This window comes from Microcaecilia unicolor, chromosome 12, assembly GCF_901765095.1.
Source record: "Microcaecilia unicolor chromosome 12, aMicUni1.1, whole genome shotgun sequence".
NCBI lineage: Eukaryota > Metazoa > Chordata > Amphibia > Gymnophiona > Siphonopidae > Microcaecilia > Microcaecilia unicolor.
This window is the reverse complement of record NC_044042.1, coordinates 5,413,700-5,439,667: the sequence shown is the minus strand read 5'-3', so window position 1 is coordinate 5,439,667 and position 25,968 is coordinate 5,413,700. Positions and strand designations below refer to the sequence as shown.

At 48.8% G+C, this 25,968-nt stretch overlaps 1 protein-coding gene across 8 annotated transcripts in view; it reads right to left on the bottom strand.

Annotated features, from left to right (window-relative positions):
* Positions 1-336: 336 nt before the first annotated feature.
* SRGAP2 (SLIT-ROBO Rho GTPase activating protein 2) overlaps positions 337-25,968 on the bottom strand; it is a 144,968-nt gene continuing 119,336 nt past the window's right edge. For 7 of the 8 annotated variants that reach the window (XM_030220876.1, XM_030220874.1, XM_030220877.1 and 4 more), the window contains 8 exons: positions 24,686-24,820; positions 18,461-18,566; positions 13,892-14,116; positions 9,179-9,258; positions 8,858-9,038; positions 6,310-6,459; positions 3,951-4,290; positions 337-3,129 (listed from right to left, as the gene is read on the bottom strand). In XM_030220876.1, the coding sequence (XP_030076736.1) occupies positions 2,746-3,129; positions 3,951-4,290; positions 6,310-6,459; positions 8,858-9,038; positions 9,179-9,258; positions 13,892-14,116; positions 18,461-18,566; positions 24,686-24,820 (1,601 nt within the window). In that variant the 3' untranslated portion in view covers positions 337-2,745. The remainder of the gene's footprint in view (positions 3,130-3,950; positions 4,291-6,309; positions 6,460-8,857; positions 9,039-9,178; positions 9,259-13,891; positions 14,117-18,460; positions 18,567-24,685; positions 24,821-25,968) is intronic. The other variant, XM_030220882.1, reaches the window with a different exon arrangement.

Sequence of the window (25,968 nt, the reverse complement as noted above, 5' to 3'; positions counted from 1 at the left end):
GCTAAGCGTATTCTGTAATAAACTGCGCCTAAATTCCAATGCATGCAGTTCAAAAGGGGCGTGGCTATGGGCATTCCCAAATTTCCATAAATCTACATGCAGGGATTTACGCCACATTTTCGTTGGTGTAAATGCAAGCGCGTAGTTTTAGGTGCTGGGACATCAACTAAGCGTATTCTATATACCGCACCTAAATCTAGGCGCTGCTTGAAGATTACACTTAAGTGGAAATCTTTACTGCGCAGATTTTTTAAAGCTCCTTATATAGAATCCGGCCCTATGTGGGTCCCGTGTCTTTTATAAGATATGCAAATACATTTTCATCCCACCCCCCCCCCCACCCCCACTCTGGCCAAACTGCCTCCCTGAGGTGCCTGCGCAGGAGCCATTTTCTGTGCGTAAACCCCTTAAATCTAAGCGCTATTGACACACTTCTCTGTATAGAATATGCACATGTGCGCACACGAATATACAATTTATGATTACAAGTGCTAACAGTTATTCTATAATTTATGCGCACAAAGCACTCACCAGTAAATTCTATATACAGTGCTAAAAACTGTGCACACAAATTTAATTGAATGAGCCAATTAGCGACAGTATTTAAGCGTTATCAATCGTTGGGGCTAATTGGCAAAAATGTGAAATTACGCACGCACAGTTCCAGTCAGCATTCTATAAAGATGCTTGTGTAAACTTTTACGCGCAGATATAAAAAGGGAGCATGGCCATGGGCGGGTCCGGAAATTTGCACGCGGTGTTACAGGATACGGCAGAGCCGCATCTCGGGAGGATTTAAACCAGGTTTCAGTCGGTGGGTGCAGATAAAGGTGCTACGTGTTCATTTTTTACTGAATTTTACCCTTAGTGCATAACGGCAAGGGGGTGTCCACAGGGGAGGGGGCTGAACGGGCCTAACATTTAGAATACTGTATGTTATGTGCATGACGTGGTTTAGGCGTGTCCACTTATACCAGTAACAGACGGCGTGAGTGGTTACAGCTCAATGTAGGGCCTGTTGATGCCGACTCTCGCAGAACAGGCTCATGGCCTGCGTAAAGTCAGGCCTAAGTAGTGGTATCCAGGTGTAGCATTACCTCCAAAATGTTTTACACACGGTACCAACTGCTCTAGAAAAACAGCTCAGGAGAGTCCAGAAAAGAAGAACTTAAGGGGTCGCAGTCCCAGTTCCAAGACTGTGGGCAGTTAGGGGGACTCTCAGAGAACAGATCTGCCCAAACACTGCCGGGGACGAAAGACTGAAGAAAAGGCAAAATGCAAAAACCGTAAACCTGAACAGAAGGGACCCTCAAAGGCCCGGCTTTTACAGTTCCAATAATGAACCGGTGAGCACCAAACCTGGTACCACCCGTCAGGATGAGGAATTTACTCAAATGAAGGCAGATAATTAACTGATCATTCTATAGCGCTTGAGAATAACTAACACACAGCCCTCCCCCCCACCCCCAAAAGGAACCTTCCAGCTCTTCCACTGCTCCAATGGGCAACTGCGTTCTTAACCCTTTTCTTAGCCTCAGCTTCCTCCCGACCCTGTCTCACATTGTGACCATCGACTGACCTCCCTCTAAAGTCTGCTAGTCATCTGCTCACTCGCATGATGAGACCTGGGCTCTGCTTGACCACTGAATTCCTGCCATTTCATCTCTAAGGCTTAGTGGTTGTGTGCTGTTGCAAACCTGGTAGCCCAAGGAAAGCTTTATGACCACCCAGCGGCCACACGATCACTGGTATCCCAGCCATCTGCTCTCCCTCAGCATCAAGAGAAATCAATCAGAGACTGCACGCATTCCCCCTCCCCCACCCCAACCCGAAGCCCCTTCCCTGAGCTCCTCCAACCCATACGAAACAGAAGTTTCTCCTTCCTTTGGGCCGAGGTCGCTTGCACCGGTTAGAAACAATTCAAAACAGAAAAGACAATTATATATCTGTACAGAGTCCAGAAGATGAAGTGTCCACAGTAAAATAAAATTAGTCTCCCCCCCACTCCAGACCAGCTTGTCTCGTCCTACAGGCTTGGCTTTCGCCAGGTGCTCAGTCTCCTCCTCAACATGAACAGTCTTAAGAAGTGGTCTGCGTTCCAGCAGCACATGTCTCTCTCTCTCTGCAGTTACCCCATATTAGCTGTCAAATTGGGATGTTTACAAGGCCAACTTTCAAGAACAAAATCCTACGGAAGGCATCGGATTGACAGCAGGGGGCCAGCGGTTCACAAAGCAGAGGCGGCATAGGTAGGGATATTACAAACATATCCCCTTCCTTCCCCCACGTACAGAATGACCAAGTCCTTCCATCCCTTCTTCAAGCTGCCCATGGCACACTCATTAAATAAGTATAATATTACACAGTTCTTTTTTAAAAAGGAAGATGCGTGGGGGCTTCTCCTGAGAACCAGTGGCAAAAGATTATTGGCAAAGTTCTTCTTGTCTCCCTTGTGGTTAAATAATGAGTTAAATCCTGAGAGTGGCTTCCAGTCACTCAGGATGAGGCATTTCTAACCCAAACGCTGCTGCAGGATCCCACGGCCTGTGTGTGATTTCCCCGACGCGTACGGCCGGACCCTGAGATTGCAGACAGTACAGGAGGGCAGAGCCTTGGCTCAGCCATACCGAATACCAAACTGTTCCATCCCACATTAAATAGCATCTTCCACGATATGAGACTGCCTTTGTAGCGCAGCCTCCTGCGTTGCCAGTGAGCACAGAATCCCGCTAACAGCCCTTCCCCTCAGACTGGGCAGGACTTGTCAGGTGCCGACTGAGGTGCTGGAGAGCTCACCCCAGAGCCGCCAGGGTTTGTCTTAGGGAAAACAGCTGGTTTCGGCTTTGTGGCAGGGGGACGGACCTGGGCGGCCATCTTGACAGTTTTGGACGGCCTGAAAGCACAGGGGAGGTCTCCGGCGGCGATGGCACTGCGCTGGAAAGCAGGGTCTGAGTCCCTCAGCACCTGGGAGTGTAGAGGACTGGAGGGGTCTGAGCCACAGACCAGAACTGGTGAGGTTTTCAAGGGCTCCAACGTGTCAAGGACCACATCAGGTGTGTGTTTAACATTGCTCTGCCTTTCCAGGTGTCGCAATTCGTTTAGTGTAGAATTAACAGCCACGTCCACATCCTGAAACACAGAGAAGATATGAGTCAGTGGGTTTCCACACACCCCTACATTTTGGCATTTTCCATGGGTGTCACCACACTGCCCCCCCCCCTCCCCACCCCCAGTGCATGCTCAATTTTCACATATGTGCCAGGGGCGTAGCCAGACTTCGGCGGGAGGGGGGTCCAGAGCCCGAGGTGAGGGGGCACATTTTAGCCCCCCCCCCCCCCCCCCGGCACCGCCAGCACCCCCACCAACAACTTTGACTCCCCCCCTCCCGCCACCAACATCTGCTACCTTTGCTGGTGGGGGACCCCAACCCCCGCCAGCCGAAGTCTTCTTCCTTTGTTTTGCTTCTGAGTCTGACATCCTGCACGACGTCAGACTCACAGAAACAGAACGAAGCCTTGCGATCTGTGAGTCTGACGTACTGCACGTCCCCTGTCAGCAAAGGTAGCAGATGGCGGGTTGACGGTGGGAGGGGGGGGTTGAGAGGGTCATCGGCAGGGGGTCCAGGGCCAAATCTATGGGGGCCCAGGCCCCCGTGGCCCCATAGTAGCTAGCCACTGATATGCGCAAAAACTGAGCATACATGGACAGGGACTGGAATGGTGGTGGCCCTTGAAAAGTGCCACCAAATATTTGGACACCAGAGGACCTCTTGAGCTGGCAGGGCTTGGATATGGCCCCCCCCCCCCCCACCTCAGCACAGATATTTACAATTTAAGTTGGGGGTGGGGGGGGGTGGACATAGAGAGCAGGGTGGGGGTGGGGTGCAGCAAAATTTTGTACCCACCCATTTTTGCCACTGGTGCAAAAGGAAAGAGCAGCTGCTCCAATACCTGTGTCGTGTCCTCCACCTCCATGGGCCGATGGTTATTGAAGCTCTTGGACCTCGCCGCTGCCATTGTTCTCCGGATCTGAGCATTCTCCACCCTGTTCTTCATCGACGAGTGTCTGGTGATGGCGTTGGGACTCCCATGGCCTCCCACCGAGCACCTGTCGGTCACATCCTTGGGCAGAGTGTGGCTAATGTTTGGTTGAGATGAAGGTCGTGAATTGGACTCTGCGCCAGGTGAGGCTGGGTCACCACAGGAGCCGGGCCCTCCATGTGCAACACACTGGCCGTCACTTTGCCGGAAGGTTCTTCTAATGCTGCCCGACTCTGGCTTTTTCCGCTGCCTTCAAAAGCACAAAATAAACCAAACCGTTACCAGATGACAATCTTCCAGCTATAGAGGGTGTCTGTAAAGAACTCCTGCTCACACCTTCCCAGAGTGCGACAACACAGCCAGGTCCTGGAAAGTGCCGGAGCAGACGGACACACACAGCGAGGCAGTGGCAGCACTGGAACCCTGCATCTTCAGGTCTCACCACTACGGGGTCGATATTCAAAGCAATTTAACCGGCTACAAACGGCTTCTGGTTGGTTAAATTGCTCACGTGGGGCTTAACCGGTTCGTGCCGCTAAATATCACTGACCGCTAAACTCAAAGCTGGCTATTGGGTGGACGGTCCAGGGGCGGAGCTGGCACTTAATGTGGTTAAACACCCAATATTCAGCACTTCACCGCCTAGGTTTAGCTGTTAAATCAGACCATATAAAAGTCAGACCTATCGTTATGTTATATGTTGTCACTTGGGCAATTAAGTGCTGAATATCGCACTTAAGCGCATAAGGGAAAGGGGAAATTGGACTTGACATGCCGCCTTTCTGAGGTTTTTGCAACTATATTCAGAGCGGTTTACATATATTCAGGTACTTATTTTGTACCAGGGGCAATGGAGGGTTAAGTGACTTGCCCACAGTCACAAGGAGCTGCAGTGGGAATTGAACCCAGTTCCCCAGGATCAAAGTCCACTGCAGTAACCACTAGGCTACTCCTCCACTCATTCCACCAATAAGAGCCAACCTCATCAGTGATGTCACAATGGCTTGATTGCCCAATACAGTTCCCCAGGATCAAAGTCTACTGCACTAACCACTAGGCTACTCCTCCACTCATTCCACCAATAAGAGCCAACCTCATCAGTGATGTCACAATGGCTTGATTGCCCGATACTTGGCTCACTTCTGATATTGTGATGTCATAAGGGAAAGGAGGGAAGGGAAATGGGACTTGATATACCGCCTTTCTGTGGTTTTTGCAACTACATTCAAAGCGGTTTACATATATTCAGGTACTTATTTTGTACCAGGGGCAATGGAGGGGGCAATGGAGGGTTAAGTGACTTGCCCAGAGTCACAAGGAGCTGCAGTGGGAATCGAACCCAGTTCCCCAGAAACAAAGTCCGCTGCACTAACCACTAGGCTACTCCTTCCATCTATAAGAGATAGACGGCCACATAAAACCGGATAGTCAATGCCCAGCACTGAATGCCTGGGAACTACACCACTGCCAGCGAAATATTGATCCCTCTGTCTTTAGCTCTGGATTCTCAGAGGAGTGACAGAAGCCAGATCAGAGGTCACACCGTCTAACACTGAGAGAACAGGAGATGACGGACTTAGGGACGATGGGGTCCTTTTACTAAGCTGTGGAGACTGTTTTCCCCACAGGCCAGGGCCCTTTTTACCGCAGCGGGTAAAAAAGCCTCTAGACAAACATGGCCTTGCGGTGGGGAGCCCTTACTATCACCCACTGAGGTGGTGACAAGGGCTCCCACGGTAATCCGGCAGTAACTGGGCAGCTCGTGGTAATGCCTGAATACCACCGGGTTACCGCCACGCAAACCATTTTCTGGGGTTTTCTTTTCCCCCCCAGAAATGGCGCATGCTTGGGGTGGGACTACCTGCCAGCAGCCATGTTGGGCCGGCGGTATTCCTGATTTAGCGCTCGGTAAGCCCACATAGTAAAAGACCCCCTATGAGGGATCTGAGGGTGCAGAGTAGTGTTTTCCAAAAATTTCAGAAACACAGCGCTCGCTCTTACATGATACGTGTGTTATTATTAAAATTACCTTTCACGACAAACTGAATTGTTGGTAAACACAGAGTTCTGACCAAGACGGAGGATGTCACTATATTAATTCCAAAGCAAACAGGAAAAGTTTTGAGAGGAAAACGCGCCTGCACTCCTGACGCCACAGCCTGACTCGGGGGTGGGGGGGGGGGGGGGGGGGTGGAGAGAGAACTGATATCATTACACGGAGATATCATTAACAGGGCCTGATTAAACCCAGCCGCCCAGCCATTCTTACTTGTTAATGTTGGCCAGGTAAATATCTGCCACGTGACCTCCACTCGGACAGACTGCGTTTGCTCTGCTGATCACTTTGGCTTCGGGCGGTGGCTCCAGAGGGATGTCGAGCTCAGACTTGGGGCTCGATCGCTCCAGGAAACTGTCCTCCCTGTAGGAGCCAGAGAAAAATGCAATTAGTTAATTCAGACACTGCAGTCAGAGCATCTCTTTGCAGAAAACACGTCCCCAATTCTTAAAGCAGGAAAAGCAGAATCCTTCAAATTATAGAAAATTTACTAACGTGAAAACCTCTCTCCCATTCTCCCAAGATTTGAGTTTTATTCTTTCAAGGCAATGAGGCCCCCTGGCACCAGTATGATGCCAGTCCTCACCAGGGGCGTAGCCAGACCTCGCAGTGGGAGGGGGCCAGAGCCCGAGGTGGGAGGGGGGGGGGCACATTTTAGTCTGCCGTCCTGCCGCACCCCACAGCAGTAAATACCTTGGCTGGCAGGGGTCCCCAACCCCCGCCAGCTGAAGTCTTCTCTAGCGCCGGTCTCCGGTGCCACCACGTTCCCTGCCCAGCTCTCTCTTCCGCCTCACATCCTTCACGCTCCTTTAAGTGAAACTGAACATTATCAGTTTCACTGAAAAGAGCACGGAGGACGTGAGGAGGAAGAGAGAGCTGAGCAGGGAACGTGGTGGCACCGGAGACCAGTGTGGACAAGGCATCAGCTGGTGGGGGTTGGGAAACCCTGCCAGCAAAACCAGGGGCCCAGATGAAATTGGGGGGGGGGGGGGCCAGGCCCCTGTGGCCCCACCTAGCTACACCACTGGTCCTCACAGAGCTGGCACAGGGTAGATTAGTATTTCATCACATAACCACCCTCCAACTTTAAAGCCTGGTGTATGAGTCAAGAATATAGAAATCAAAAGTTATGCCATAACCTAAAGAAAAAAAAAAAGGTCTTAAGAGCGATCACATGACTGTCCGCTCTCCCACAGCTAATTGCTGACCTGTGAATTGTCCACGGTGTCCTTCTGCTTCATTGGCTTTTGCTACTGCACCAGGCATTACGCTCAGAGATTTGTGTATAGTGACCCCTGAGGCAGGCGGCTGCGTCCGCCAAAACATGGCCCGTGTCGGGTCCTTTCATTTTGGCGCTCTAATAAAGCTGCTCTGAACTTGAGTTGGACTGTCATTGCGTCCTCCTCTACCCCTGCTTTGGTGTCTACTCTCCCACACCCACGCCAACCTGTGCACGGATCTGGTTACACTTGGAGGAGACTGTTTGACCACGCGCGGGTACTTGGCACTCTCAGGCTGCCAAGCGTTCCAAAACCCTCACTAGGCTGGCGCCACGGAGAAAAAGAACGTCTGACGCCTACTTCCACAGCCCATCTCAGCTGTGTCCCTACAGAAAGACCATCTCCTGGAGGCCTAGAGGGACCTACCCTGTGGGGAAAGTCTATAAATAGAAACGGTTAGGCGCTGAGCCCCTTTTTTACAGAGGGCGCCTGACCGTTATAGAATACCAGCACGGCGCGGTCGTGCCTAACCTTTTTTTTTCTTATATAAAAGTTAGTCTCGGCTCTCCATGATTACAAGGTCAAAACTCATTCACAGTATGAATCACTGACAAGCCGACGTACAGAAAAATCTCACACTCACCAGCATCGCTAATCAGTCCCATAAGTTGGGTAAATCTGACGCTTTTAAGTATTTTCCTACCCTAAGAGAACTGGGGAGCACCTTTCTTAACCCAGGTCCAGCAATGGAAAAGGTTCTGTACTTGCTAGTTATAAATAAACAGATGGACCTGCCACCCGACAGCGATCAGCAAAGTGCAGTGAACACGCTGGACGGAAGAGGCCCTCTCTCAAACCTACCTGTGTGTGTGTATAGGCTGGGGTTAACGGGCACCCCGACATAACAGCCCTGACAAAATAGCCCCCAAGAAAAAAATAACACATCACAAAAAAAAGATAACTACGGGTGAAATCTTCACTGATAAAGGCTCCTACCATTGTATAAAGCAGATATAAATAAACAAAATTCTATAGCTACCAACTGGTATTCATGATCTGTTCTGCTGTTTAAGGAAACTATTCTTCCATCAACGTGCTAATTAAAAAAACCAAGAAACAATATTGTCATTATTTTCATAGTCTTACCAACCTTATCCTGTTTGAAAGGTAAGATTATTAGGGGAAAAAATGCAGTGCCATATTCTGGGCAGCCTGATTGGGCCCATTTTTGTGTGTGTGTGTGTGGGGGGGGGGGGGGGGGGGGGGGGGGGGGGGGGGGGGGGGGAGCTAATTTGTCATGGGCTATATTGTGGGCAGGCCGTTTTGACAGTGGCTGTTATGTCAGGGGCTATTACGTCGGGAGCTTTTTTTGTCAGGGCTCTTTTGACCAGGTACCGGGGTAATGTTATAAGCACATACTTGAGTATGCACAAGGCCGTTCTACACCCTCAAGCTGTTCGTAAAATTACCCCGTTACGGTACAGTCCCCGCAGATGCCAACGTCAAGCTCCTGGGCTCCTCACGTTCAGTGCTCAACTTACACATCTTGGACGACGATATACTGATGTGGGATGAGCCCGTCCACGCCATTGTGTCGGCCTTCCCACCACTCATCTGAAGCCCTGTGACAGAGCAGGAGCGAGGCTCCCTTCTTGAAGGACAGTTCCCGGGCCGAGCGGCCAACGTAATCAAACCTGGCAATGGCTTCAATAGGGTCGCACTCTGTGAAGGAGAAAGAAGAAGCCTCAGCTTAGCTGTTCCACGTGAGATTTCCAAGGAAAAGGGAATTTGCAACCCTAAACAGCCATCCCAGCTAGAAAACTGGGGTTCCTACTGGCCCGAGCTGCTCAGATGGTACTTACCATCCTCGCTGGTATGAGGTTCTGCTGAAATATCCTGAGAGGAATCCTCCACCGATGGTAGCTCCCCATGAGCGCTGTCACTGCCCACAGAAATGAGAGAGGTAAGTGGTGGAGTGCCACAGCGGTCTGGTATCATTTAAGCTACTCACTAATAATCTTGGAAAGGCAGCGATGTGTAAACTGAGCAGATTTGCAACATGACAGAAAAATATTCAAAGTAGATGGAAGAGAATCAGACTGTGAGAAATTGCAGAAAACACTTAGCCAGAGCCAGTGGTGGGAGGCGGGGCTGGTGGTTGGGAGGTGGGGATAATGCTGGGCAGACTTATATGGTCTGAGCCAGAGCAGGTGGTGGGAGGCGGGGCTGGTGGTTGGGGGGGCGGGGATACTGCTGGGCAGACTTATACGGTCTGCCAGAGCCAGTGGTTGAGAGGCGGGGATAGTGCTGGGCAGACTTATACGGTCTGTGCCAGAGCCGGTGGTGGGAGGCGGGGCTGGTGGTTGGGAGGCGGGGATAGTGCTGGGCAGACTTATACGGTCTGTGCCCTGAAAAGGACAGGTACAAATCAAACTAGGAAGTAGCACATATGAGTTTATCTTGTTGGGCAGACTGGATGGACCGTGCAGGTCTTTTTCTGCCGTCATCTACTATGTTACTATGAAATAGCAAATGAAATGTAATATGCTTAAGTACAAAGCCATGCACGTAGGGAAAAGCATATCCTAACCATTCTTCTCATCAGGGGTGGACAACAGGTAAAAAAATCTTCAGTTCAGTGTCCAGTGCTGACGACAAAAGTGAACAGAATGTTACCGATTACACAGAATGAAATGGAGAATAAAATCTGGAGTATCATTATGCCTCTGTATCAACCCATGGTACGGCTGTGCCTAGAGCAGCGTTTTTCAATACGTGGCCCCCATCGTCATTCTGGGTTGTTTTGGGGCTTTTTTTGGCCTACTCTCAGCCTCTTTACTTAAGCCTGTGATAGAAAGAGGGAAACGGATGGGGAAAAGCCACATTTTTCAATAGAAGAAGAGAATGCATTTGGAAAGACCCCCAATGAAAAGGTTGAAGGGGGGTTGGAAGGTTTGGATGTCACCAACACATGTTGGTCAGCCCTCCTTCAGCTTGTTTAACTCTAAAATGGCCCTAAATTTTAAAAATGAGTGAAGACCACTGGCCTAGAGTATGGTTTATAGGCTTCAGGCACCTCCTTAAAAAATAAAAAAAAGCAGAACCCAAAAAGGTTCAGAGAAGGGCAATCAAAATGATGAAGGGGCTAGAATACTTCCCTTATAAAGAGAGGCTAACCAGGTTAGAGCTTTTCAGTTTGGAGAAAAGATGACAGAAGTCTGTAAGATCACGACTGGGGTGGAACAGGTCAACAGGAAATGGTTATTTAACCTTTCCATAGAGTCACTGCATCAGTCTAACAGGTAACACACTTAAAACAAACTGAAAATATTTTGTCACTCAACGTATGATCAAGCTTGAAATCTATCGCCAGAGGATCTCGTCAAGGCACCTAGTAGAGTTGGGTTTAAAGGGGTTTCGATAAGTTCCTGAAGTAAAAGCCTCCAATAATCCCAGAGCGGGATTTGTGAGCCACCCTTTGGAATCTGTTAGGGGCTTCCTAAACACCTAAGTGGGCCGCTGTCGGAGACTTGATGGACCCTGGTCTCACCCTACATGCACATTTTGTGTTTTTATTTTCTTATACAGATGTTACAAGTCAAGGAAGGCCATCAGCCTCCTCAGACAGTCACCACCACCTCACTAGAACTGGTGAAAAGGCCAGAAAAGAGTCCTTTGCTGGTGGTTCATACAGTGAACTGGACCCTTTTAAATCAAGGATCAGAAACCTGCTTTAAGGTATCCCTCAGGGGACAATGTCTCCAAATGACCCATGATGTCCAGCAGATAAAACCAGCTGGGAAGGCAGGGACCCTCTGGCCTGGCTCTTGCTGAAAAAGCACCACAATGACTTGAACCCTTTGGGGTCAAACATATTAGAGTCAGTAGAACACTGGACGCCTCGGGTTACAAAGGGTTTTTGCCACCTCTGCTTTCCAGACTCTAAACACTTATGATATCACAGGGGCGTAGCCAGACCTCGGCGGGAGGGGGGCCAGAGGCCGAGGTGGGGGGGCACTGTTTAGCTGCCAATCCCTGCTGCCAACCCCCCCCCCCCCGCCACAACTGCTACTGCAAACCCAACCCCCCCCCCCCCTTGGACCACCGCCGCAACCGCAAACCCACCCACCCCCCCGGCACGCATCAGGTACCTTGTTTGCTGGCGGGGGTCCCCAATCCCTGCCAGCCGATGAGTCTTCTTCGGCGCCTTCGTTGTGGGATCATCTGTTTCTGATGCCTTATGTCCTGCACGGGGCTATATGGACGGTGCAGGACGTAAGGTGTCAGAAACAGATGATCCCACAACAAAGACGCCGGAGTCGACCGGCGCTGAAGAAAACTCTTCGGCTGGCGGGGTTTGGGGACCCCCACCAACAAACAAGGTACCTGATGCGGCAGCGGGGCAGGCGGTGGCGGGTCAAATGTAGAGGGGGCCAGGGCGTAATCTGTGGGAGCCCATGCCCCTGTGGCCCCACGTTGCTACGCCCCGTGACATCATAATAGCACATCAGATCCTCTTACTGAAATAAAAGACTCACAGGTAAGGTAGAGGGATTGGCTAATGCCCATTTGGGCCCATCTCTTTTACACCGTACTGACAGCAGCGCTGGGGAAGGATCACATCTATTTTTCCTACCACAGGGTGTCTTCCTTCCATAGGGAGGAGAGATTAAGCTGTGACCCCACTTAGGGGTGATGAACAGGAGGACTTGTAACCGCAGGGATTGCTTCTTGGCCCGGTTCTTTTTAACGGTTTTGTAAGCGATATTGTGCAAGGCCTGTCGGGTAAGGCTTATCTCCTGCGGATGATACCAAAATCTACAATGGCGTAGACACCTCAGACGGTGTGGATAATATCAGGAGGGATACAGTAACACTCGCAGAATGATCTAGAACTTGACAGGTAAGACTTAATGCTAAAAAATGCAGGGTCATGCTTTTGGGCTGCAAACGACCAAGGGAGAGCAGTGGTTCCCAAACCTGATCCTGGAGGCACCCCAGCCAGTCAGGTTTTCAGGATATCCACAATGAATATTCATGAGAGGGATTTGCATGCAATGGAGATAAGTGTATGCAAATTTCTCTCATGAATATTCTTTGTGGATATCCTGAAAACCTGACATGGCTGAGGTGCCTCCAGGATCAGGGTGGGAAACCGCTAGTACTTTTGTGCAAGAACGAGGAGAAGGACTTGGGTGTGATCGTATCTGATGATCTTAAGGTGGCCAAACAGGTAGAAAAGGTGAATGGCCAGCGGGAAAAAGGAGGTGATGATGCCCCTGTATAAGACTACTGAGACCCCATTTAGAATATTGTGTTCAGTTCTGGCGACCAAATCTTCAAAAAGATATAAAGAAGACGGAGTCGGTCCAGGGGGCGGCTACAAAAAGGGTCAGTGGTCTTCGTCATAAAGACTCATCGATCTCAATATGTCTACTTTGGAAGAAAGGTGGGAGAGGGGAGATATGATAGAGATGTTTACAAATTAACAGGAAGTGAGTCTCTTTCAACTGAAAGGAAGCTCTGGAACGAAGGGGCACAGGATGAAGGTGAAAAGGGACAGACTCAGAAGCAGGGGCGTAGCCAGACTTCGGCAGGAGGGGGGGGAGGTCCAGAGCCTGAGGTGAGGGGGTATATTTTAGCTCCCCCCCGGTGCCGCCGCCCCCCGCCATTGCCACCCCCCCCCCCCACCACCACCACCACCTTTGACCCCCCCTCCCGTCGCCAACCCTCCCCCGCCGTCGCCAACCTTTGCTGGTGGGGGACCCCAACCCCTGCCAGCCGAGGTCCTCGTCTTCCTTCGTTCTGTTTCTGAGTCTGACGTCCTGCAGCAAAGGTAGGCGACGGCGGGTTGGCGGCGGGTCAAAAGGGTCGTCGGCAGGGGGTCCAGGGCCAAATCTACGGGGGCCAAGGCCCCCGTGGCCCCACGTAGCTACGCCCCTGCTCAGAAGTAACCCGAGAAAATACTTCCTTATGGAAAAGGTGGTGAATGCGTGGAACGGCCTCCCGGTATCTGAATTAAAGAGAGCTTGGGACAAGTACAGAGGAAGGTATTGTAGTACTCAGTAGTTGCTATGGATGGACAGACCGCCATATGGTCTTCTGCCGTCATTTTCTATAGGGTAGATATTCAGTCCACAGTAGCCAGTAGTTTTTAAGCCCAGGCTCTGCCCCCCAGACCACCCTGGCACTAACCGGACAGTACTTGGGCAGTCACAGGCAATAGTCAGTGGCATTAACCACTTAAGAGCTGCTAAACATGACCAGATGGCCAGCTCAGTGGAGTTTAACCAGACAGGAATCACAATCTTTCCAGCCACGTTCTCCTCTGATTATCAGCTGGTTCCTGGCTACCTTCCGGGTCCCATTCAGTGCCAGGAGTCGTACGTGTCGCGGCACTGAATATCAGGGTTAGTTCAGCCCGCAACTGGAAGCGGCTACACCCCCCCCCCCCCCGCGGACTGAATATCGACCCTTTAGCACGCGAGACGTTGGAGAACAAGGACATACCTAGTGCACCTGAAAGGAACTCACCTTGTGAACAAAGTCCCAATCTGACCCTTTGTGATACTCACCAGTAATCCTCTGTGCTCCCGCTCCTGCTGTAGACTGGCCCCGCCAGCTCCTTGGCACCTGGGAAGACGTTCTCATGCTGAATAATGATGGTCTTAACAAGTTCATTCACGTGCGCCTGGCAGGAAACCTGGTCGTGGCCCTCGGGAACCGCCATCAGGGTGGGACCAAAGCAGATGGCCAGGTTGTAGGGATCCATCTTGTTCTCCTCACTGAACTGAGACAGACTGTGGAAAACGAGATTGAACCACAGGTTTTAGAAAAAGAAAACGATTGAGGGATGGAAAGGCTAAAGAGGTTGGGTCTTTTCAACTTGGAGATCAGACGACTGAGGGGAGATATGGTAGAGGTCTAATAAAATACTGAGTGGAGTGGAACAGGTTTCCAAACGTACAAAGACCACTTAGTTACTCACCACCACCCCATGATCTGTATCGGAGACGCATTCCTAGAACTCACTTAATTTTTCTCAGAAGAGATTTGCACCCCCCCCCCCCCCCCGGGGTAAGATACAGGGCTCCATACTGTACAGGCCTAGCGTAAGAGTCATGGACTGAAGGTTTGAAGGTCACACCTAGAGCTCTTCTCCAGATGTGCTCTGTGACTTACAGAGCTCATGGACCTCATTTTCTGTGCAGTCTCAGAACCAGCAACAAATCCAGATCTTTCCTGAGTAATCTGGTTCCCAGAACCTCCCTGCTAAGGAAACATCCTGAGCTTCAGATCTTAGTTGAACTCTACAGTGGCGAGAAATCACAACCCACAAAGAAGATCTGATCAGACATCCCCAGGACAGGAAGCACTGGAAACCCCCTGCACCCCTCCCTGAGAGAAGAGCACATTACCCCCTATTCATCTTATCTATCTGCTTTCTACCAGGACTGCACTTCCGCTGTCCCGTGTGTGAGTGGGTGGCTGAAAGATACCTCTGTCTTTTTACTAGATCATCAGCGCCTGGCAAAGACAGCAGGAGGTAATGAGAAACCTCCTAGTCTCTCTCTCTTCCTCAGAGGCTTTGCAGGAGTAAATATGACTCATGTATTCTGTCTAGCTTTTGTCTCGGCAGTTCACTTTCAGACTCTGAATGTCACATTTGCATTTTAGTCTGCTGAACCCGACCAAAGAAAAAAAAAACATGCAGACAAACCCCAGATTTGCTCCTGCCAAAGACTCACCTGTATCCAGGGCTGCAAACTGACTGGGTCGGGTATCCACCATGACATTCGAATTAGTAGCAAATGTGTCTAATAAATATTTAGCCCCAAATTCTACATAGGGTGCTAATGGTTTATACCATTGGTTGCCAGTTCGATTTCGTGTTTCTTTTGGTAAAGTGATGTGGTAGCCGGGTTAGTCTACTTTTAAAGGTAATAAACAGAAATAAAACAAAACATAGAAAAGAAAATAAGATGACACCTTTTTGATTCGACTAACTTTATTGATTAGCTTTCGAAGGTAAACTTTCTTTGGCACATAAATCCTATTTATGAACGTTTTCCATCTTAATTGTGCGGATCTGCCATTCCATATACTCCAGCAGGGATATTAAGATCTTTGCAGGATTATAGGATGTGATACCACATGCCTATTCGTTCAAACGCTTTCTTTTGGTTTGCTCCTGTGTTCTGGAATAAGTACATAAGTATTGCCATACAGGGAAAGACCACAGGTCCATCAAGCCCAGCATCCTGTTTCCAACAGTGGCCAATCCAGGTCACAAATACCTGGCAAGATCCCCAAAAAGTACAAAACATTTTATACTGCTTATCCCAGAAATAGTGGATTTTCCCCAAGTCCATTTAATAACGGTCTATGGACTTTTCAGTTAGGAAGCCGGCCAAACCTTTTTTAAACTCCGCTAAGCTAACCGCCTTTACCACATTCTCTGGCAACAAATTCCAGAGTTTAATTACACGTTGAGTGAAGAAAAATTTTCTCCGATTCGTTTTAATAATCTTCCTAAATTGATTGGTCAAGAAATTAATTTTAAGAAATTCAAGATTTTATTGAAAACTCATTTTTTTTTATATTAGCGTTTGATATTCCTGCTATGGAGGAGAAAAAAATATACTAAATGGGTCTGTAGGACATAATGGGGTAAATTCTACATTTGGTGCCAAAACCCCCCACTATTTTATAAACTGCATTTAAATTAAGGCGTGGTGTATAGAACAGCGCGTAAACCTGCGAATCGCACCTAACTTTAGGCGCAACTATTTGCACAAAATGAAATGTGATGCAAGCGTACGCACATATTCCCCTTATTCTATAATTACGCATGTAATCTTTAAGAACGCCCCTGTTCTACCCATGACCCTCCCATTTCTGCGCCTCACACCTAAATTTACATGCGCATATTTCAATTAAATCTAATTAGTGCCAATAATTGCTTAACAAGTCAATTTTCAGTGCTAATTAGCTCGTTATTCAATTGTGTGCGCAAATTTTAGCGACTGTTACAGAATTTGGGGGAATTTGAAGGGTCATGGATTTGATATACCGTCTTTCTGTGGTACAACGAAATCGGTTTATATATTCTATGCAGGTACTTTCTCCGTCTCTACAGGGCTCACATCTAAGTTTTTCTTTGTTCCTGGAGCAATTCAAGGTTTTGGGGTCCTTTTAAAAGTGGCCTACGGTAGGGTGGGAACGTGCTTTTGGTGCACGTTGGGCCAATTTTTACCACGTCTGGGAAAAAGGGCTTTTTTTCAATGGACCGGGAAAAGGGCCTGCTGTAAAACTGAAACCAGTGCACGTCTATTTACGGCCTTATCCCTTAATGGCATCCGTTGATCTAGCAGCAAGGGCTCACGCGCTACACACGTGCCAACTGCCAATTAACGCCGGAAACGCCACGCGCGGTAGGAAATAAAAAAAATTTGTCCCAGGTGCATGCCAAATCCGAAATTACCGCCGTGGGGGGGGGGGGGGGGGGGGACGCTAGCCTGGCGGTAGTCTCGTTTTGGCTCACGCTGAATGCACATACAGCCTACTGTGCCTTTGTAAAAGGGTCCCTAAGTGACTTGCCTGGGGTCACAAGGAGCTGCAGTGGGAGTCAAACCCACTGAATTAATCATTAGGCTAATTCTCTCCACAAAACGGCAGAACAAAAAAAGTCACATACAATCAACGAACTACACAAAACAAAATAAAAACAATTAGAATAAAGACCTAAAACCTTCATATATAATTACAAAAACTCAAAACAATGACAAAAAATAGCCAGCATTCCACTACTGCAGCAAAATCAAACATCAGAGTCATTGAAAGATCCTCCAAATAACTGTGCCCTTTGCCTCAATACAAGTGCTGACCCTAACGCCAATCCACAGATACCCCATATGCCAGCCTAAACAAATGGCTTTTTAGCATTTTCTTGAAAGGGGAGGTGCCAACCTGTGTCCTAACCTCTAGGCTAGATGGTTCCATTCTCTTGCCCCTTCTTTGGAAAACACCCTTCTCACAATGTCGGCAAGATGAATTTGCCTCGATGAAGGGACAGTAAGGAAACATTCTCCATTTGACTGCAAAGATCCAACTCGTACACAAATCTGCAGCACATTCATCAGATAATGTACTGAAGGGTGATGTAAAGCGTAATGGATCAACAATATTATAAGTAATGTAGTATTCTGTTGGGTTTTTTAATTTTTTTAAGCGAACTAGCGAAAATATTTCTTCACTCAATGTGTAATTAAACTCTGGAATTTGTTGCCAGAGAATGTGGTAAAAACAGTTAGCTTAGCAGGGTTTAAAAAAGGTTTGGATAATTTCCTAAAAGAAAAGCCCATAAGCCATTATTAAAATGGACTTGGGGAAAATCCCACTGTGTATTTCTAGGATAAGCAGCTTAAAATGTATTGTACTGTTTTGGGATCTTGCCGGGTACTTGTGACCTGGATTGGCCACTGCTGGAAACAGGATACTGGGCTTGATGGATCTTCCGTCTGTCCCAGTATGGCAATGCTTACGTTCTTATGTCCTGTTTGCATAAGTTAGGTCTTTTTCTTTACAAAATATGGAGTTGTTTTCTATTAATGCTTTATTTTGAACTTGTATTTTATTGTAAATCGCCATGATCCGTTAAGGTCGGGCTGTATGTCAAGTTTAATTAAACCATTCATAACTGACCTCACAGGGGTCATTTACATGCTCAACTAAATTAGCTAATTGGGACTAATTAGGCATTAGGTACTGATAACTGGCAATTGACTTACACACCTATTGTACAATCTTTGAGCCTAATTTCCATGTTGTGTAAATTAAAAGGGGGGAGGGGTAGTGTGGGAGGGACATGGGCAGGTCAGGGGCGTGATAAGCAATTAGGTAGTGAGTTACAGAATACTGCTAGTTAGATGAAAAACTGCCAGTATTTGGGTACAAACATGGCGTTAAGAGCTGGCGCCTCGAATTACGTGCCAAAATGCAAACTTACATTAGTATTCTATAATGATAACTATGTGCAATATTGCCGTTATGGAATTGGCCCAAATTTTTGAACCTAATTTTTAGTGCCCTTTACTGTATTGGTCCCCCCCCAGCACCTCCTCCCAGCGCCACTGAGCACTCACTGACTGAGGAAGGCGAAGAGGTATCGTGTCACCATCAGCGTGGCTTCTGGCAGATTCAGCAGCACCTTCCGGATGTGCAGAGCCCGCTCCAGCATGTTATCCGTGCCTAAAAGAAAAAAGGAGAAAGCACTGACTTTTCTCACAAACACCTCAGAAGCTCCAGCTCAGAGACGCCGCTGGTTCTGGCTCCTTACGTCCTGTATTTCTCTGGAATTGCCAGCATCCTTCAGTCCACGAGTACTGCTGGAGTACGCCTGCCTTGCTTAGACACCAGCAGAGAATGGGTAAAAGAGGTAAGGGTGCTACAGCACTGTTTGTCATCGCAAAGTTAATTTGCCCACCCGATATATGTTATGGTACAAGAACAGAAACAAGATCCTGGGGAAAGAGAGAGTTTTGAAACCAGAGAAATATAGAACACAAGGACCCTGAAGAGAAATCATTTGCCTAACTTCTTTTCTGGCATAATGTCAAAGACGAGAGGTTTTATCTAGCATTTTTGTTCATTTTACATTTCATTCCTGCTAGCTACTGCTTTGGTTCTACCATGTTCAAACTAAGAAAGCTATATACACACGAACACCCTCCAACCCCTTCTTTGAGTGAATATTTATAACAACAATATATATGGACTGGGCCACACTTCCTTGTATACGTTTGACTATTATAAACCACTTAATATATTCTGGTGTGTTTTATACCTTATCCTGATCCCTTTGCTGCATATATTTGATGGATATATACATAACACAATTGCTTTGTCTGAGCTCGTTTTATTACCGTGAACAAAATGAATACATGTATAATGACCTATATATATATATATATATATATATATATATATATATATATACACATATACACAATGGCCTATAGATCTTCGTTAGCAGTGTGTTTTGTCTAGCAAAAACGGTGCCGGTACTCGAATGTTAGGTCACCCTTCAGGGGTGGGGTGATCACTGTGGGACCCACCCCACAATAGCCAGGCCCCCTGCAACCAGTCACAGAATCTACGACAAGGCAGAATTGGTGTGTAGAGCCTGAGCTCTTTCGTTAAAATTTGGGGTCCCTGGGTCAATTTTAGCAGACAATGGAAACGGTGCCGGTACTCAGTACCCCCAAGTACCCCCTCAAAAAAAGCCCTGTTCGTATTATACCATGTATATACACCTGTTTTTTTTAATGTTTATGTAAATCTTATATACCATATGAGTTTGGCTGCAATCTTATCGTTCTAGGAAAACACACTGTTTTTACAGATTCCTAGGTACGTTGTTTCAATATGTGTGGTTTATTTTATTGTTTTATTGGTTTGTATTTATACCTAGTGATTGTTTATTGTGTCTATTATTATTTTCATTTTTATTTGTCATAGACCCCTGAGGCAGGCCGTTTGGGTCAAAGCACGACTCGTGTCGGGTCGCTTATTCTAGCCGTTGAGCCCGTAAAAACAGGCTAGTATAGGAAAGGGGGGGGGTGAAAACTCCTTCCCGTCGCCACTGCAAGGCCCCCCCGCCGCTGCCACCCCTCCATCCGGCCCGGGCCCTCGCTCCGCTATTGAAGCAGCGAGGGAACGCAGCACACAGCTCTGCTGAGCTGCCGTCGGCCTTCCTTCTTCTTCTCTGCCTGTGTCCCGCCCTCGTGATGTAACGTCCAAACCTTTTTAAAACCCCGCTAAGCTAACCGCCTTTACCACATTCTCTGGCAACAAATTCCAGAGTTTAATTACACGTCAAAGAACCCCAGGACGCTGGCTTTCCCTTTAAGTCTCGACAAACACTGAGTTTATCCCATTCTCAGGGATCTCTTGTACATAGGCTGGCTTTTCTATTGCAGTATCCTAGTCCTAAAGCTGTTATTTATAGATCTGTTTTTGATGGACTATTTTCAGTCTGCAAATTCTTTATCTTTGAGTATTAGAACTGCAGGCCAATCTAAACGGTTCAAGAAAGCTCTTAAAACTTCTCTCTCTCAATTGTTTAGTAACTAATGATATAGAAATTTATTACTGCAGCCCACAGGGAGGGAATGCCTTGCTTATGATTTATTGTAAATCGCAGCGAGCGCTTTTGGGATCTTGCGGGGTATAACTGCCTAATATAAATGTTAATGTATAACCAGCTAAGTCTGAAATCTCACCTTCAGGAACATCTTTGTCTGCCTTCATAAACAGGCTTGTAAAATGACCCTCAGTAGCACACAAATTCACCTGAATAAATTTTCACCCACTCCAAAGAAGGTGTGAATGTGTGCAGGAGTTGTCCCAAGCCAGAATTGCACCCTGAGTGACCCCCCCCCCCCCCCATGGCCACTGCAGGGGAGTCAATGGACCATGAATTATGTTTGTCCCTGATGGGCCGATGATCAGAAGCAGGCGCCATACTAGCACCTGCGTTTCCTACCGCCCCGTGATCAGAGCCCCTGAGCGCATGAAACAACGCGCCTGCAGGCTCTGAACACAACTAGCATGCAAAACAGGGTTCTTAGCGCAAGTAGCATGCAAATGCATGCTCAACCTATTCATCCCCAATGATCAGCGACCAGCGTGCCAAAGTTTGGCTTGCTGGCTGCGGCAAACCATACACCAGCTCGGAGCTGGCGTTAGGGTTTGCAGACCATTGGGGAGGAATGGTGAGCCCTGTCCAGCATGAATTTGCATGCTAGCAGGCCCCCATTCCCCCCAATGCAGCAGCCCCCTGCAGGAACCCCAACCTCCCCCCCCCCCCCCCCCAGCGACAGGGGGCTGGAAGTCCGGTGGACCTCTGGTCCCCTCCCGTTTTTTAAAATGACCCCCTTTCTACCTCAGTACACATACTCACTCGGCTGAGGGAGGATATGTGAGGCCTACAAAATCCTCAGTGGAGTAGAACGGGTAAAAGTGAATCAATATTTTACTCTTTTAAAAAGTACAAAGACCAGGGGACACTTGATGAAATTACATGGAAAAACGTTTAAAACAAATAGGAGGAAATATTTTTTCACTCAAAGAATAGTTACGCTCTTTGCTGGAGGATGTGGTAACAGCAGTTAGCGTGTCTGGGTTATTTAATATTGGTTGTACTGTCTCCATTCTGTTTATTTGGCTATTAATAAAGACCTCTTCTAAAATTTTAAAAAAAAAACAGGTTTGCACAAGTTTCTGGAGGAAAAGTCCATAGTCAATTACTGAGATGGACATGGTGGAAGCTACTGCTTGCCCTGGGATTGGTAGCATGGGATGTTGCTATTAATTGGGTTTCTGCCAGGTACGTGTGACCTGGATTGGCCACTGTTGGAAGCAGGATACTGGGCTGGACGGACTCACTGGTTTGACCCAGCATAGCATGTTCTTATGAAAAATGAGTTTGTTTTACCTGTCAAATGAGTTACCCAACTTTGCAGATGGGGTGGAAGAGGAGAGGCTTTGTTTTAGGTGGTGGGGAGGGGACAGAAGCAGCTACAACTCCTGTTTCTGCTCAGGATAACACCTGGGGGGGATTATGAGAGAGTTAATCGATCATCTACACGATGGACATGAGCCAGAGTCGGCCACTGTGGGTGGGGCACAGACAAGTCACAGGGGAAACTTTTCCCCTCCCACAGTTCAAAAGGAACTAACCAGTGGGGGACAGCATGCTACACTCACAAAGGACTTCATTCTTCAGCAATGCAGGAGATGGATATAATGATCCCCATTCAGCCCCGTGAAAGGAAGGCAGAAATCTGATCAAAGCCTGGGATAAATGCAAGGGGGCTGGCTCAGCACTGAGACAAGGGCAACACGTACTGCAAAAGCCCAGCCACCTCACCAGCAGAGGCAGAAACGCTGCCCCACAATGCAAAAGGAAAATATATACTCTGTGGTCTCCCCCTCCCTCCCTATCTCTCCAAGGTAAAGTTCTCTGGATCCACCAGAGCAATGAATTGATGGATTATACCCATTCCCACCACATCTCAAGTGTCAGCTGCAGCTGTACAGCAGAGGCAGGGCAGAAAAAAGCTGCTCTGGATTCCTGGGTAATTAGGTTGGGTCAGATATTCTTAACCTCATTCTGACAAGCTCCCTGACACTAATTAAGTGGATCAGAAGAGCCCAGTTACACAGCAAAGCTCTACACTCAGGCAGGAGAAATTAGTCTGGGCAAGTCTCTGGTTAACAGGTGCCTGTGAGCCTGTTTCTGGCTGTCGAGTGGAAACATTTGTGCTCTCTGGGGATCCTGTTCAGTTTAACACAGGGAGGGAATTTTAGGACACGGTGTTTAGGCAAATAGAATTTCATAAAAGACAACTTGTGTGTCTATATGTGCCTTTACAAACCTGCCTCCCTGAAAGCTGACACACAACGTTTACACCCCTTTCGAGGCCAGAATAATTCCCCGTCATTCGGCCCCTACACCCCATCCACACACTGGTCCCAGTCACTCTGCCTCTGCACCCACCCACTCACCCATACACACACTGGCCTGTCACTTGGCTCCTGCACCCCCCCCCCCCACTGACCCCAAACACTCAGCCCCTGCATCCACCCCCCTCCCCCACCACACACACATACTAGCCAGGGGCGTAGCCAGACTTCGGCGGGAGGGGGGGTTCAAAGCCCGAGGTGATAGGACACATTTTAGCCCCCTCCCGCCACTACGACCCCCCCCCCCCCACCGCCGACCCTCTGGACCCTCCTCCCGCCGCCAACCCTCCCCTGCCGTTGCCTACGTTTGCTGGCGGGGGACGTCAGACTCAGAAACAGAACAAAGGAAGAAGAGGACCTCGGCTGGCAGGGGTTGGGGTCCCTCGCCAGCAAAGGTAGGCAATGGCGGGTTGGCGGCGGGAGGGGGGGGTCGAGAGGTTCGTCGGCAGGGGGGTCCAGGGCCAAATCTACGGGGCCCAGGCCCCCATAGCTACGCCCGATACTAGCCCCAACCACTCAACTCATACACCTGAACACACACATACCCACACTCACACAGGCTCTAGTCACTTGACCCCTGCACCCCTCCTCCACCCACCCCCACACGATGGAGAAGGCCGAACAGCTCTCTAGCAACTGCATGAAACAGCTCCCCCTGCAGGTGCTTCCCATGTCAGCAGTGTTCACCACCTGATGGCTGCTGCTTCCTGCTTTGCTGAATTAAAGCAAGATAAACCACATTGCAAATGTTCAAGAAGCTGTGGGGTGACTTCCAAGCCCGTGAGCACATCAGATAATTACTTTAATAGATGTACATGTTTATATGCTTTTAATTATGATCATTTGATTACTATCTGAGAACACAAGAATTTCCACCTGCTAAAACGGGGTCATGTTGGGCAAAAAGTTTGGGAAGTGCTGGTATAACTTATGTGCACAGTGGCTGAATAATTCGCTATCTGGATATTTTTTTCGGCTGCTCTTACCCTGCCCCTAGTCCGGCCCCTTTTTATACAGAGAAGCCGATAATGTGTTTGCTTATGAATGTAGAACTGTTTTTGAATATCAGCTCGATAATAGGAAAAGAGTTCAGTGTGGTGCTTAACGTCATAACTGCTGCTCTGCTATGAGCAGGTTATATCCCCCCTACCTAGGGTTACCATAAGTCCCCTAAAAAGGAGGACACATGCCCCGCCCAACTACACACCCTGCCCCACCCCCTTTCACACCCCACCCCGCCCCCTTTCATGCCCTCGCTCCACCCCTGTCAACACCCCGTCACCCCCCCCCCTCCCCTTACTTACTACTGGCCTGGTGGTCTAGTGACCTCTTCCGCCTTCGGGGCAGGAAAGAGCCCCCTCTTTTCTGCCCGAAGCGCTGAACTGCATGCATCCTTCCATCCTGTTGCTGATCTTGGCGCCAATTCAAAATGGCCACCGAGAGTTAAAGTCTCGCAAGGTCACTTCAACTCTCGGTGGCCATTTTGAATCAGCGCCGAGATCAGCAACAGAAAGGATGCATGCAGGGCAGCGCTCCGGGCAGGAAAGAGGGGGCTCTTTCCTGCCCCGAAGGCGGAAGAGGTCACTAGACCACCAGGGCAGTAGTAAGTAAGGGGAGGGGAGGCTAGCAACCTGCCCGTTTGTCCGGATTTCTGGACAAACGGGCAGATGGCAAAACCCGCCCGGTTGCCCGGGTAAATCCGGACATATGGTAACCCTACCCCCACCTCTCCTCCCTAGGTAGAGGACTAACACCATAATAAGATCAGAAAGTGTCTGCTGCAGACCATGTGAATGGGAACCCCCACTGCCCCCCCCCCCCTCGTTCCTTCAGTCACTTACTGACACAGGCGGCCAGGTCCAGAAAGATTTCTTTGGGGAACAGGGGGGGCTCCAGGCCCCGGAAGTAAAGTTTCAGCACACCTGCTATGGAGTCCATATCATGATCGTTCTGGTCACCAGCCAGGGGATCCTCTCCTGCAGAAAGACCCCAGAAAGAGGTTTGAGATGGGATGAACAACAGGCCCTCTCTTAATAAGACTATTTCTATTTAATTATTTACACATTTTTATCCTACCTATTAACTAGGCGGGGTACAATGTACATACACATATAGGGTTACCATATATCAGGATTTACCCAGACAGGTCCTCTTTTTGAGGGCATGTCCGGGCAACCGGGAAGGTTTTGCCAATCTGCCCGTTTGTCCAGAAATCCGGACAAACGGGCAGATTGCTAGCCTCCCCTCCCCTTACTTACTACTGCCCTGGTGGTCTAGTGACCTCTTCCTCCTTCGGGGCAGGAAAGAGCCCCCCATTTCTTGCCTGGAGCACTGCCCTGCATGCATCCTTCCTGTTTCTGATCCTCGGTGCCGATTCAAAATGGCCGCTGAGAGTTGAAGTGACCTCGCGAGACTTCAACTCTCTGCGGCCATTTTGAATCGTCGCCGAGGATCAGAAACAGGAAGGATGCATGCAGGGCAGTGCTCTGGGCAGGAAAGAGGGGGCTCTTTCCTGCCCCGAAGAGGTCACTAGACCACCACGGCAGTAGTAAGGTAAGGGGAGGGGGGTGACGGGGTATGTGACAGGGGGGAGGGGAAAATGTGACAGGGGGTGGGGCGAGGGTGTGACAGGGGCGGGTGAGGGTGTGTAAGGGGTGGGGCGAGGGTGTGGAAGGGTGTGTGGTGGGGGCAGGGCATGTGTCCTCCTTTTTGGGGGACAAAATATGGTAACCGTATACATTTAAATTAAAACATCAAAACACACCCACAATCATACATGAAGATCGCATGTTGATAGACAAAGGCTTTGCCCTCGGTCTACACCAAAGTAGGCCTCTGCAAATAAATATGCTTTAAGTTGCTTCTTAAACACACTCGGCTCCTTCACTGCCCTCAACCGGGAAGTAATTTAATCCACGTCATTGGACCAATCACAGACAGAGCTGCCTCTGTAGTAATATTATCATTCAGATTCGTCAGCAAAGGGACTGTTAATCGCCGTGCGCGTTCCGATCTCCGAGAATGCTGAGCTACATAGAAATGCAAAGCGTGAACTTCTTATTTTTCCCCCTAAACCAACCTCTCCTCCTCCCCCAGTCTCTATTTCTGTGGATAACACTCTCAT